Source organism: Lissotriton vulgaris, unplaced genomic scaffold (assembly GCF_964263255.1).
Source record: "Lissotriton vulgaris unplaced genomic scaffold, aLisVul1.2 SCAFFOLD_2093, whole genome shotgun sequence".
In the NCBI taxonomy this organism is placed as follows: domain Eukaryota; kingdom Metazoa; phylum Chordata; class Amphibia; order Caudata; family Salamandridae; genus Lissotriton; species Lissotriton vulgaris.
Genome location: NW_028246778.1, coordinates 277552 through 290346, shown reverse-complemented (window position 1 = coordinate 290346; position 12795 = coordinate 277552). Strand labels below are relative to the sequence as shown.

General features: G+C 49.9%; 1 protein-coding gene across 4 annotated transcripts in view; it reads right to left on the bottom strand.

The window, feature by feature from the left end:
- LOC147665747 (2-Hydroxyacid oxidase 2-like) overlaps positions 1–12795 on the bottom strand; it is a 198796-nt gene that overhangs the window by 20171 nt on the left and 165830 nt on the right. For all 4 annotated transcript variants that reach the window (XM_086949548.1, XM_086949551.1, XM_086949549.1 and 1 more), the window contains one exon: positions 11473–11691. In XM_086949548.1, coding sequence (XP_086805674.1) covers positions 11473–11691 — 219 coding nt within the window. The remainder of the gene's footprint in view (positions 1–11472; positions 11692–12795) is intronic.

Genomic DNA, 12795 nt, shown 5'->3' with positions numbered 1-12795 from the left:
ACATACTTCAGGGAGGTTGAAGGTTTGCAGCGTACCCTTTTGTGGGACGGTAGGCCGCGTATTGCCGTAGTTAAGTTGACCATTCCGTGGTACGATGGTGGTATTGCCCTGCCCGATGTCCGCCGGTACTACTGGGCCTCCCAATTGGCAGCTCTTAATCATGGCTTTTACGGTCTGGCGGTAAGTCCAGGGTACGCCATGGATCGCTGGCTCATGAACGACGGGATGTACTACAGAGCGTTGTACTCTAGATCTCTGGACCGAAACTTGACTGGTCCCACCAGGACCGCGGTGCATCTATGGAGGGCCGTTAGGAAGGCACTGGGGTGGAAAGGTAGGCTCACCATGGCTACTCCCCTTTACGACTCTGACTTGCTGGGGAGGTTGTGGCACTCAAAAGGGTTTGATCGGTGGGATCTCATCGGCATTTCCAAGGTGGCGGATGTGATGGCCAGAGGGGATATTAAATCATTTGAGGTACTACAGGCCGAGTTCCAACTGGGGGCCACGGACTACTTTAGGTATGCGCAGTTGAGGCATGCCCTCACGTCCACCCTGCCTGTTGGTGAAACAGTTCCCGAATCGTCCCCGCTGGAGGACAGGGTGCTGGACGGCCATATGCCGGACAGCGCCATTTCCCTGACTTACAAAAAGCTAATCAATGTTCGGACGGACCTGCTGATGAAAGTGCGTGATCAGTGGATGAATGATGGTATTGAGATGGATGATGAGGACTGGCAGTCTGCGGTGTCCTCCCCCAAGGAAGTTGCAATTTCGGCCAGACTGCGTTTGGTTCAGCTGAAAGTTCTTCACAGGGTGTACGTCACTGGCCCCAGGTTGATTCATATGGGGCTTTCCCGGGATGGCCTTTGTAGAAGAGGATGTGGTGCGCTGGCCACCTTTATGCATACCATTTGGGAATGCCAGGTCATTGCCTCCTATACGGAACGGGTGCATACGGTTATGCGTGATGTGACTGGTGTTGATTTGCCTGCGGAAGCTAGACGCTGCTTATTGAATGTGTGGGGTCCGACTGACTACAACAATGCTCAAACTCGCTGGGTTACGCTAGGGAACATGGTGGCCAAGAGGGACATCGCTCAGAAATGGGGTGCTCCGACCCCCCCCCTGTGAGTCTTTGGAAAACCAACATGGACTGGTGTATGCTCCGGGAGAAAACTGTCTACTTAGCCCGGGGTAAGCCCAGGATGTGGGGGATGGTATGGGGAGACTGGAATGCGTATAGAGGCGATATTTGTGTGCCCCCGGAGGTAGTTCGGCTGGAGGTTCGCCTCTCACCTTAGCTATTCCCTCCACCCGTGTTTCACGTGTTATAATCCTGTTTCTTTCTCCCCCCACAACTGTATGCTCTTATTGATGTGTTTCCTTCACGGTGCTGAAGTTCCCGCTCGTCCCCCTGGATATATGCTTTACCGCTCTTCTATTCTCTTTTGCCTTGCCACCTTTCTCCTTTTCCCCCCCTCTCCCCCTCTTCCTTTCTTATTCTTGTTCCTTTTCGGTTCTCACCTTGTTCCTTAGGTTCACTTCTATGATATAAAATTAAACCTGACTGCTCCTTTTACTGTTTTGTGCACACCTCTATGCTGCTTTAATAATGCTGCCTAGCCTCCGGGATGTACGGCTGAATAGGGGTGTACTTTGAACTATCAATAAAGGTTTCCAAAAAAAAAAAAGAACAAAAAAAAAGAGAAAATGAAAACACACCATTCTGCAAACATTCTCTCGAGTACAGTACAGGCCCTGCACAAGATGGACAACAGACTACCCAACAAATGCGATACTCGCACGTTGATCATAGCAAAATGGATGCAAAGGCATACTCTTGGTAGGAGACCCTGGTACCCTCTCAGAACCCATACCCTTCTCACAACTCAAGTCTGAATTTAATCTCAATTATCGAGACTTCTACCACTTCCTAAAAATGTAATTACTTACAGCTAGACGTAAATCGCCAAGCTCTCACAACCTACTAACACTCTAAAAAAGTACAGCAAAGGCGGACCCATAGCATCCAAACTATACTCTCTCCCACTAAATCTTGGCTAACCAAACCAATCCAAGATAAATATGAAACCCTCATTTCCGACTCAAACTTCACCCAGGAGGACAAGTAATACTGGCCGTCTATATGGGAGAACCTCCCTACTAGCAACATAACCCCATCGCTTGCACAATGTTGATACTGGATTGACAATATGGCCCACTGGACTGCAGCCAAACCTTGTAAACTGGGGCTTAGCCCCTCCGACACCTGCTGGTGCTGCGAGAAGGAAGCTTCTGGAGTGTTCCTTCACTAGAAGGTTCTTGCTAGACATTGGAAGTGACATATCACAAATCCTCTTGGTAAACTGGACTCCTAGCCCAGCGGCCGTTATACTAGGTATCTTCCCCCAGGACATAAAACATGCGCTGAACAAAGACAGCCAAACTCAATGGGACATTTTGGTTACAACCGGCCTGAAAGGAATCCTCTCTGAATGGAAAGACTCATCCAAACTCCTCCCAGACCCGGTGGGAATGGATTCAATTCACCAGAGGCCCAAGTAACTCGCCAAGCATTTATCCTAAGACTCCACCACTGAAAAGTGGAAACATCTGGATCATGTTAGATAGCTATGTATCCCCCTCCCAACCCCCTGCTCTTCTCCACACACACTCCCCCCCCCCCCACAATAAGGCCTACTGAGCTCTCCTAACCTTTTCTTGTTCTTCTCTCCTCTCTTTTTCTTTTCTCACCGGTCTTTCTCTCTCACTCTACACCTACCTTTACACAGACAATACCTTTTGCACCTCCCCAGTAAACAACTTTACCCTCTCATCAGACAAACATTAGACATCAGACCCTCACTCTCATTTTCATACAGTTGCACGTACACCTCTACTACTACTATAAAACTCATTGATTAGGGGATATACTCTTGGGATGTATGACGTTACAACGCACACCTTAACAACGCATTTTTTACAACGCAACATCCATTACAACGCATTCCATTACAACGCATGCCATTACAACGAATTTTAAAAACTACATTTACAACGCATTCCATTACAATGCATACTACCTTTACAACGCATACCATTACAACGAATTACATTACATTGCATGTTTGGTAAGTATTGGATAGTGTAGGGGTAAAAATTACTATTCTAACTCCAGGGGGTGCAACAGTAGGGTAAGTGTTGGATGGTAATGTTATGCGTTGTAATGGTATGCGTTGCAATGACTGAGTTGTAATGACATGCGTTGTAGTGGTGTGCGTTGTAGTGTCATGCGTTGTAATGGTTGCGTTGTAAATGCATGCGTTGTAATGGATGTTGCGTTGTAAAAGTTGCGTTGTAAAGGTTGTTTCCCATACTCTTGTATTCATCAAGTCTGTTGGTACCATCTATCCTGTGGTTTGCTTTATCTGTACTTTCTTAACTGTATCTTCCTGTGTGTATAAAATCCCAATAGAACTTTTCTTAAATAAAAAAAAGATTAGAAAGATATAAACTCCAGTAGACAGGCTGCTACTAACACTGTGGGGGCTCTAACTGCGATTAATAAAGAATTGCTTGCTATGAGAGCTATGATCATGCAGAAACGCCCGGCAGTAGATCTGTAAATTAATTCAGAGTTTGCACGGTTATCCACACCAGAGAATGGTGTGTGTACATCCCGAAAATAGATACCCAGTGTTGGACTTGGCCTTTTCCCCCAAAATGTTTCGCTTTTACCCCCCTAATTTAGGAAGTCTCCCCCATGGCAATAAACCTGTATAGGCCATGTGTGGTAGGAGTTGCCCTGTACTAAAATGTAATGTCATGTAATGGTGTGAGCACTTGTAAATTCTCCCCATTGTAAAATGCACCTGACTGAAATATTCTGTGTTTAAAATGGATGCCATGGCCATGGGTTTTGCCACTGGACTGCCATAGGTCAGCGGTCTAGATAATATTACCCAGCCACCCCTAGCTTTTGGAGGGAAAGCCTGGCACCCAGGGTGCTCACCCCCTCCCCTTGAGCCAGTTTAGGCCAGCTTTGCCAACATTCTAGAAGGTTCTGGCACTGCCTGGGAGGAGGGTATAAGTAAGGGGGATGTGCCACCAGAGAGTCAGTCAGAGCTGGGACAAGAAAGAGAGGGGACCTGCTGCGAGGCGCTACCGCCACATGGGCGTGTGAGCTGGGCCCTGCACCCCTAAAAACACCCCCTCTGCTGTCCCCACGGGCCCCTGACAGGGGAGGGCCCCTACCCAGGTCACTGACGCTGTTTGGACCGGGTACCACGCCAGCACTGCGTGAGGAAGCGCCCAGGAGGTGAGGAGTGTGCCCCTGAGGCTGACTGTGGAACTGTTTGCCCCCCCTGTGAGGTGTGCTGCCAGGTGCTGTGCTGCAATAGCGCTGTTCTGGGGAGGTTGATGCCCCCAAGGAAGCTGTGGCCCCCTGTGGAAGGTCTGACGCTGTGAGGCACTGCCTGTGAACCTCTAGAAACTTGAGCTGTGCTCTGCCTAGCGCTGTGTGCTGGAAGCGCCGAAGTTGTGTGGCCCCCGAAGTGCTGTTGGCCCTGAGAACTGTGTGGGCCGAAGGAGGAGCTGTGCTCCGTGAATAGCGCCCTGATTCTGAGTGGAATAGCGCCACAGGAGCTTACCCCACGTTTTGGCGCGCTTTTGGCCCCGTGATCGGCGCGGATGTCTACCCGGCAATATTAATAATTAAATAAAAGGGAGCCTACCCCTTATTGCCGCCAATATCACCGCCGCAGCCCGAGGAGTGTTGGCGCTGCCTTGCGCCAGTGGTAAATTGTCAGAAATCACCGCCGCGGCCCGGTGCTGTCGTGGGGACCCCCTCTGCTGTGGTGGGCAGCGTTGCGGCGGCCCCCGGTGCCAGGAGAGGGCCGCCGAAGTGGAAAGAGGGCCGCGCTAGGCCCTAAAGCCTTCCTCACCCCCATCATGTGACGGGGGCGCCCGGCCGCATCATCGGCCCGCTCCCGCATACGCCGCGCAGGGATTGGCTGCCGGCCCGGGCGGCCGGGAAGGTAGGAAGAAGCTGAGTCTAAGCCCCGGGTCCCCGTGAGGAGGGAGGGGGACCCGGGTGAAGTACCGGTGCGGGGCCCCCATTGTCAAGCGGGAGCCCCGATAGTGAGCGACCGGAGCGGGAGCCCACCCCGCCAGTCTGAGCCCCCTAGTGAGGGGCCGGTGGAAGAGGCGGGGGGCCGGGGAACAATGTCGGTGCCTGCCCCGCCGCCACAGAAGAAAGGGAGCCCTGCCGTTGTGAGGGAGGACGTCGTTGTGCGCCTTGCTCAGCCCCGAGGGGGTCTACTCCACCCGTGAGTGCCCCAGGGAGAGTCCGAGCAGGCCGAAGGAAGCCCCGGGTCTCCTCAGGAGAAGGAGGGGCCTGGGTGAAGAGGGAGCCCGGCTCTCGGGAGGAGGGGGCATCGAGGCACATGATCGGTGCCTGCCCCCGCCTCTGCCTCAGAAGCCCAGTGAAGCGCTGCAGCTGCTGGCGGGGCTCTCCTTAGCTGAAGAGAGCCCCGCACGCCCAAGCCGGCCGCAAGACTGCCCTGCCTGTCTGTGCTCCCGCGAGGAGGAGCAGCACCGGAGGAGAGCCTCGACAGTGGGGAAACCAGAGCCCCTGACGTCAGCAGAGCCTAGGAGCCCGGTGAGTGGGGCCTTGAGTATACTGAGCGGAGGGTGGAGAGGGCAACGGGACACAGGGGCGGTGTCCGCCCCCTCCCCCCCCCCGGTTAACTGGCAAGGGCCTAAATGCCCAGAAAACGAGTAAAAGCCGCGAGTGACTGCTAGGGGGAAGGTCATCCTTGTTATGGTGGCTTAATGAGCTGACTGCTTTACCCAATGGGATGTTTATCCTTGCAAAGAGAAATGCTGCCTGAAGCCTGGTGATTGTGCGTACTTAACGAAAGGTGCATCCTACTATAGGCACTGGTTAGTCTTGCCCTAATGAGAGGTTTATTTCTACCCAGTGATGAGGTCATTCCTGCCTGGAGGATCAGGTGAACGCCAGCTAATGTAGGCCCTGGTGTTTGGGGTAGTGTGGCGTAAGGCAGTGCTTTTGCTGAATTTCGCGCCCAGTGTGGTTATGGCCTAGTGTTAATGCCCCTGTTAATGGTAGGCACCCCCCAGGTGTTAGTCGTCTGAAGAGGTATTTAGGGTTGCCCTAGTGAAATGTTTATTCCTGCACAGTGACCAGGTTATAGGAAATGTTTGATTGGTTGTGACCGGTTACTACCGTTACTGATGCCAATGTATGTTGATGTTTCACGCCTGTTAGATGATCCTACGCTGATTCCAGGCGGTTATACAAATAAGGTTGTGGGCCCCTGCGGATGTTATATGCCTGCCTAAGTGAGCCTAATGTACGCACTGGTGAGGGGCACAATGTGTTGGATGCCAGGGTATTGCTCAGGAATAATGCGCCAGTGTTGAAATGCTTAAGGTTAAATGCCTAATGTCACAGCGTAATGTGTATGCCTAAGGTTCAATTGCATACAAGATGCCTACTTACCTGATGAGATGGTCATCTCCCTGGCCTAAAGTGATGAGACCGATATCTAATGTTAACGTGCCCTTTTACTGCAGGTGTTCTGCCCCGGTGCTGGCCTGACGTGTCATTCCAGGCCCCTGGTTATATCCCATTGCTGATTTATTACAGGTGTTCCTGTCTGTTGGGGTTTACTGTGATGCCCTGAAGTTTTCCTTTACAGGGGTCAGGTTGGAGTTAAACTGCAAAGGATGAGAGCCTGAGTTGGCCCCGCCATAGTGACCCCAGGTTTAATGACAAATTTAATCACCTTCTTTATTTCAGCCATGGACTTACAGACTCAGCCCTTACTTCCCATGTAAATAATCCCCCCTGATACACTTGGCTCTGGTGCCAGTTGGCGTCGTGTTGTGATACCTCTGTTGATGCATGTTTGCCTTGCAGGTTGGAGATCTACTAAACTACTTACTCATTTTCCAACTCAAGCCGGTGTCCTGCCTCTTTTGTGTCGTGCCTGCTGAGTCGTATGTGGGTACTGCGTGAGCGCTTCACATGTCCTCCGAAGTTTGGCCTGCCTGCTTGGTTCCATGCTACCCCCTTGGAGATTTGGTAACCCCATTTCTTACACCCAGCTTAATAGGTATATCACTAACATTTTGAATATTACGCATGAGCTAAGTGAATTAGAAGAGACAGGTGTCTGGAATGGAACAGGCTTTGTATTGGGTCTACTGGAAGAGGTTTCTGTAAGATCGGAGAGTGGCTCGCAGGCGGAGGATACTGTAACTCCTCCTCTTTTGATTACACTACTTGGCGTTGCATGTGCGCCTCGTTCACTAAAGGTCTGCAAAGGACCTTCATCATGCAATGGACTAGAGCGCGGGTCCAAGAAGCCGCCAGCAACGAGAGGAAGAAAAATACAAAGAATTGATGTAAAGGTTGAAGAGATGCAACGTGATCTCCAGGTCACCAGGACAGACTCGTCGAATCAAAAGAAAAAACACGAAGTTGATGAGCGCTGCACCGTGATAGGATGCAGAAGAGATCATTTGGAAATCATGGAGGGGGGGGGGGGGGGGGGGGGGGGAGCGGTAGCTGTTTTCTTCTCTTTAGCTTGAAATTTTTTAACCCCGACTTGTTATGTTATGTTATTCCCATTTATACCGCGCTCGGATTCTGCAAGAGTGTGCCAACAGGAACCGAATTTGCGCTTTCTTCCATCTTGATGTAACGTCGTCGTACACCACACGATCCTGGTCATTTCCCTGCTCTAATGAATAATTGTGAGCCTTGCACTACAGACGGTGAGCGTCGACACAGCCTTCACCCCGCTGCACCGAACCAAGAGCCCCCCAACAGCCTCGGGCTATCGCTCACACAAACTGTCCAGGTGTGATCCCCAGCGGCGGTGCGTCCATTGGGGCGTTGGGGCGTTGCCCCCCCAACGCGCACTGCCGCCATCCGGGACCGCCAGTATGCCTAGTAAAATAAAACATTATGCATTATTCAGCAACTAGTTTCTGGCCGGCCGGTCACCGGGCCGAACCAGAAACCATCGGGAAAAGGGGGGGTGGGGCTGTGCAGGGGCGCTAGTGCGTGTGTCCTCTTTCGGACAGGTCATTTTTCTGCCCGGTGGGAACATGCGCACTAGCCCCCCCCTTTGCATACCGGGGGTTGCCTCATGCCGCAGCCCCCAGCCTCCTAATGGGGCGGGGAGTTTGGCTGCTCTAACCAATCCATTCCATGACCTGCTTGATGACGTCTGGGATGACGTGACGTCATTCACCTCCTTGGTCACTCTCACCCCGCACCCGCAGCCACTTCCACACACAGTGCTGCTGCCCGCTTCAAACGTGGTGTGCGTGCTCCTCCTGTCCTCCTGATGGTGACTCTTCCTGCTGCCTACTGAGCTGGACTACTACCGTAACAACATCGACACGACAAGGAGAACTACTGAGGTGAGTCACAATGGTGATGGTGGTGATTACCGCCCTTTTGAATTTTATTTCAAACTCCCACCCGTTACGTATTACCCATGATCCCACAGCTGTACCCCCCTGAGAGTGCCATGGCGGGTTTGGCCATCCGGCATCGTTTCGGTCTGTGTAAGTATTTTTTTGTAAATACAGCGCCTTCTATGGCAGCCGGTTTGATGCTTTCACTAGTGCCACTGCCGCGACTCTTGAAGTCATGCCAGTGCGCAGGGAATTGAGGGGGGGGGGGGGGGGAGAGTGAGTGAGTGAGAGAGAGAGAGTCTGTGAATCTGCTGCATGCATCCGCGTGCAACCTGGCGGCTGTTAGTCCTCACCCGAGTGTGATGTGTAATTCCGCCATTGTAGAGAGCTGCATGTAGGAATGAGAGCTCAGTAGGTCCATGCACCTTCTGCTCAGATTTGAGTCAGCCTTTATTTCGTTAGGAAGGTGTCCTGGTTAGTTTGCAAGCGAGTCGTGGTAGGGTGACCAGATTTCACGGATTTGCCTCAACATTCCCAGTGTTCAGAGGACTGTCCCAGTGTTCTCTGTAATTGTTAAAATACATGGTTTTGGGAACAAAGGCCAGGTCGTCCTGCAAATGAGAGTTGAAAGGTATACTCTCTTTAAGTAATGTATCTGTTTCAGGGGCGCAGGAGGACGCCAGCTGCGTGCACGCGGCAGCAGAGGGGGGCTCAGGGTGAAGGACGTGCCATAGGTAATGTTATGTGCGCCGCCGCGTAGCTGGGAATACACAGCTTTTCAAAGCAACGCAAACATCGGGACAGAAGTAAGTCTATTTTTATGTCTGGACATTCATAGATGTTGCTTATCAAAATCTGTTCCCCCTAGTCGTGGGCATAAAGTTTTAAGATGGCCCTCACATCAGTAATATCGGGAGGCACGTACATGGTTATTGATGACATCTACCAAAGGGTTTCTAATTAACTACTTAGTCCCACAGTGTTGATTTTAGTACACTTTCCTGTGCGTAAGTGTGTTTGTGTAGCCCAGGGCATTACACATGCATCACAGCCTCTTTCATATATGCGCACATTTGGTTAAATGTGTTATTGACCACAATGCTAATTGAACAGTACGCCTGCTGGGGGCGTAGTTGCCCTGGTTGGTCCTTTTTATGGTGATTATTAGATTGTATTTCTGCTAAATTTTGTGGTAACTTGCATTAATCCTATTCACAACTGCAGCGGGCTGGTCACATTGCAGCTTGTTTCTTTCTGCTTGTTACCTCAGTGAGGCAGTCGGGCAGCATAGGCGGTGGCGGGAGCAGCCTATTTTGGTGTGGGCAATGTCAGGGCGAGTCTTGCATCTTGGGGGCGCGTCACCTGGGTTGGTAAGCACATGCAATGGCTGGGTGAAAGCCAAGCAGCGTTGGGCTGGGTTAGTACCTCACTAGGGAACCAGGTTTGAGTCGCAGCAGGAACGCACAACATCCTGTGATTCTGGGCAATTCACTCAACCCCCACCCGTGCATGAGTCATGACAAATAAATGGGTCAAATATGTATCGAAACTGGTGCTCAAGTGAAGTGCGCAGGTGAGAAATGCATTGTATCTCAAAGTCTGTTATGAAGCCACATATTGAATAAGCAGGCAGCTACCTATGTTGTATGACATCTCTTTATTACTGTCATATCTGCACTTTCACAATTTCTTTAGTAACCTTCCTTCCTTCTCAAAATTGCTTACAAATGCACCATTTGTCCACTCGATTTTCACATTTTTCTCGGTGGGGGGGGGGGGGGGGGACGGGGGGGTGGGTTGGGTGGGGGGGGTTCGGGCACGCGCGCCGGGCTCACGAGCTACAGTGCGGAAATCATTTTCCGCCTCACCAGGTTCAAATGTCACCAGCCGCCACTGGTGATCCCTGGATAAACTGCAGGAGCCGCTGAATGCAACACAATGGTATATGAGAGAATTCTCAAGTGTGTTCTGTAGTAAAATGTTCCTTCCTGCTCGTTGCTCATTGGTGCATCTCCGAAGAACCATGCGCATGCGCAGACCAGTGATGGATGGAATCCGCTGTGTAAGGTCCAACTAAGAACCGGCTTTGCCTCTGTCCAGCAGGACCCTTCCTTCTCCCATGCTCACGAGCCCAATCTATGCTGGACTGTGCATCGAGCTATACTGGGGTCTTTATACTTATGATCTGCATGCTTTGCTGCTAGCAGTATCCATGGCATGTTTCATGTACTTCGAATGAATAATTTATTACAGAAATCTTTAAACTTTGAACCAAGTCTCTCATTCTTACTGAGGAGGCCACAGCTCCGATTCTTGATTCAATCTGACATGTAACAGGATTCTGGGGCATTCTAAAGCAACAAATTAATGTTTGACAATATTGAGGCATTCAGCAGTTGAATGCACATGTTAACAAGCATTGGCAAAAGCAATAGATCTGGCCTGGGAAAACCATTACAATGTTAATTTTTAACACTTTTTTAAATTGGATGCATAAGTCAGAAAACATGCCATCTTCCAAATGTGGAGGCTATATGCTGGCAATAAAAACACTTTAAAAGTAAATTAACTAATGAATACAATTTTAATAAAACATTAAGGTTGTGTTTGAGGATGTAGATGTATTTAGAACAAGTAAAGGAACCCTTTTGAATTTTAATGCACATCCTATGAAAATATGATTATTATGCCACACTACTCTAGGAGAAAACTAAGACTTCAGAAACCCCTCTCACATAAGGAATATATGGTAAAAGAAATAACAAAAGAAAAGGTTAGACAGAAACAATTCCAATAAAAAAAATATTATTCTAGTGCTTCTGTCCTATTTGCCTGTTTCTAGGCTAATTGTGATTCACCGGACTGTTGTAACTTCAGAAGAAATCATAAGTCTCTCGTCTCTGGCACGTCCGCTGCTCACAGACCTCAGAATGCCTATGCGACGGTTCTGAACCTGTTTTTGTTTGGGTTTAAAGTGGCGTAGAGGCCTCACCACTCCACCAGACATGTACTTACTGTGGCCGGTTCCCCGTCCAGCTGCCGTCCACCATGGTTGGACACGATAACTCCCTGAACACCGTGCTCGACCGCCAGCTCTGCGTCCTCCTTGGTCAGAATTCCCTTGATGATGATTGGCAGACGGGTCAGGCTCTTCAGCCAAGCGATGTCCTTCCAGCTGATGGACGGGTCGAGGGTATTGAGAGGAACGCCATAGTTGTCTGGACCATGGTCCTCCTAGAAGAAGGCACAGACGTGTACAACGATTAACCAAAGCTTGCAGGTTCCTGAACTACTAGAAATGGTAAAATATTATCAAAATGCAATAGCTTCGGACTGACACGGGGCTTGTTTAGGTTGTGATTTTGGAATCATAAATTATTATTATTCACAAATGAAAATAGATTTACTTTTAGCAAGTCCTCATTGGAAGGTCACAGTGAAACTGACTTTAAATCACTAGTGTGGTTCCACAGTTTAAAAATGAAAACCTTTTCAGTACCAGTAGTAGTAGGTGGGTGGAAGAGCGGGAGTACATTCATTTATAAGTGAACAAGGCGGGGTCAAATCCAGGTTCAAGTCGCACATAACAACAAACAACTTATGAAACGCAAACTGTGCGATCAACAAAATAAATTGAACAGAGGTCATAAGGAATAAAACAAGAAAAACCAGAGTATGCTCATCAGGGTACCAGGAATCAAGAGGCACCATTCCAATTTCTGTTAAATGCAGCAAAACCATGCAACTTGGCACTCATTCCAGAGTTTTACTCCAGCCGCGGTCGGCATCCTGCACCCACCTTGGAGCAGCTCCGCTTCGAGCACCTCAGGTTTGGGGCTGCAGATCTTAGCACCCTATCAAACCTTTCTAATTCAAAGTATTCTAGCTACCGGCCGTAGACCGAGCCCCAAAGTGCTTTCTAAAGAATGAGGACAAGATTGTCTTGTGATCTCATTTCTTTCGATCAGTTCTGGGCTGCCCTCAGTGTCCCTTTGTTGTTTTGTGGAATTTCTCAACATGTCCCTCAACCGTACAATGGTCTTGAAAATACTGGTGCTTGAATCAGTAGAACGTGGCTCGTAGCACTTAGCAACGGAGATGGTTTAAAAGTGTGTACCATTCGCAGTGATCGAGTCTAAGGACTAGGGAGATGTGGGAGTTCAGCTCCTTGACCATTCATAGTCTGTCTTCAGAACAGGTCAGACACACAACGTGGGCGATGGCCTGAGACTACGCGATCAGAACGAGCCCTGCCTGCTTTACAGTGGCGGCTGCCAGCAATTAAAACCGGCAGGGGGCGAGGTTGAATAATGAAACAAAACATTTACCTGCTGTCCG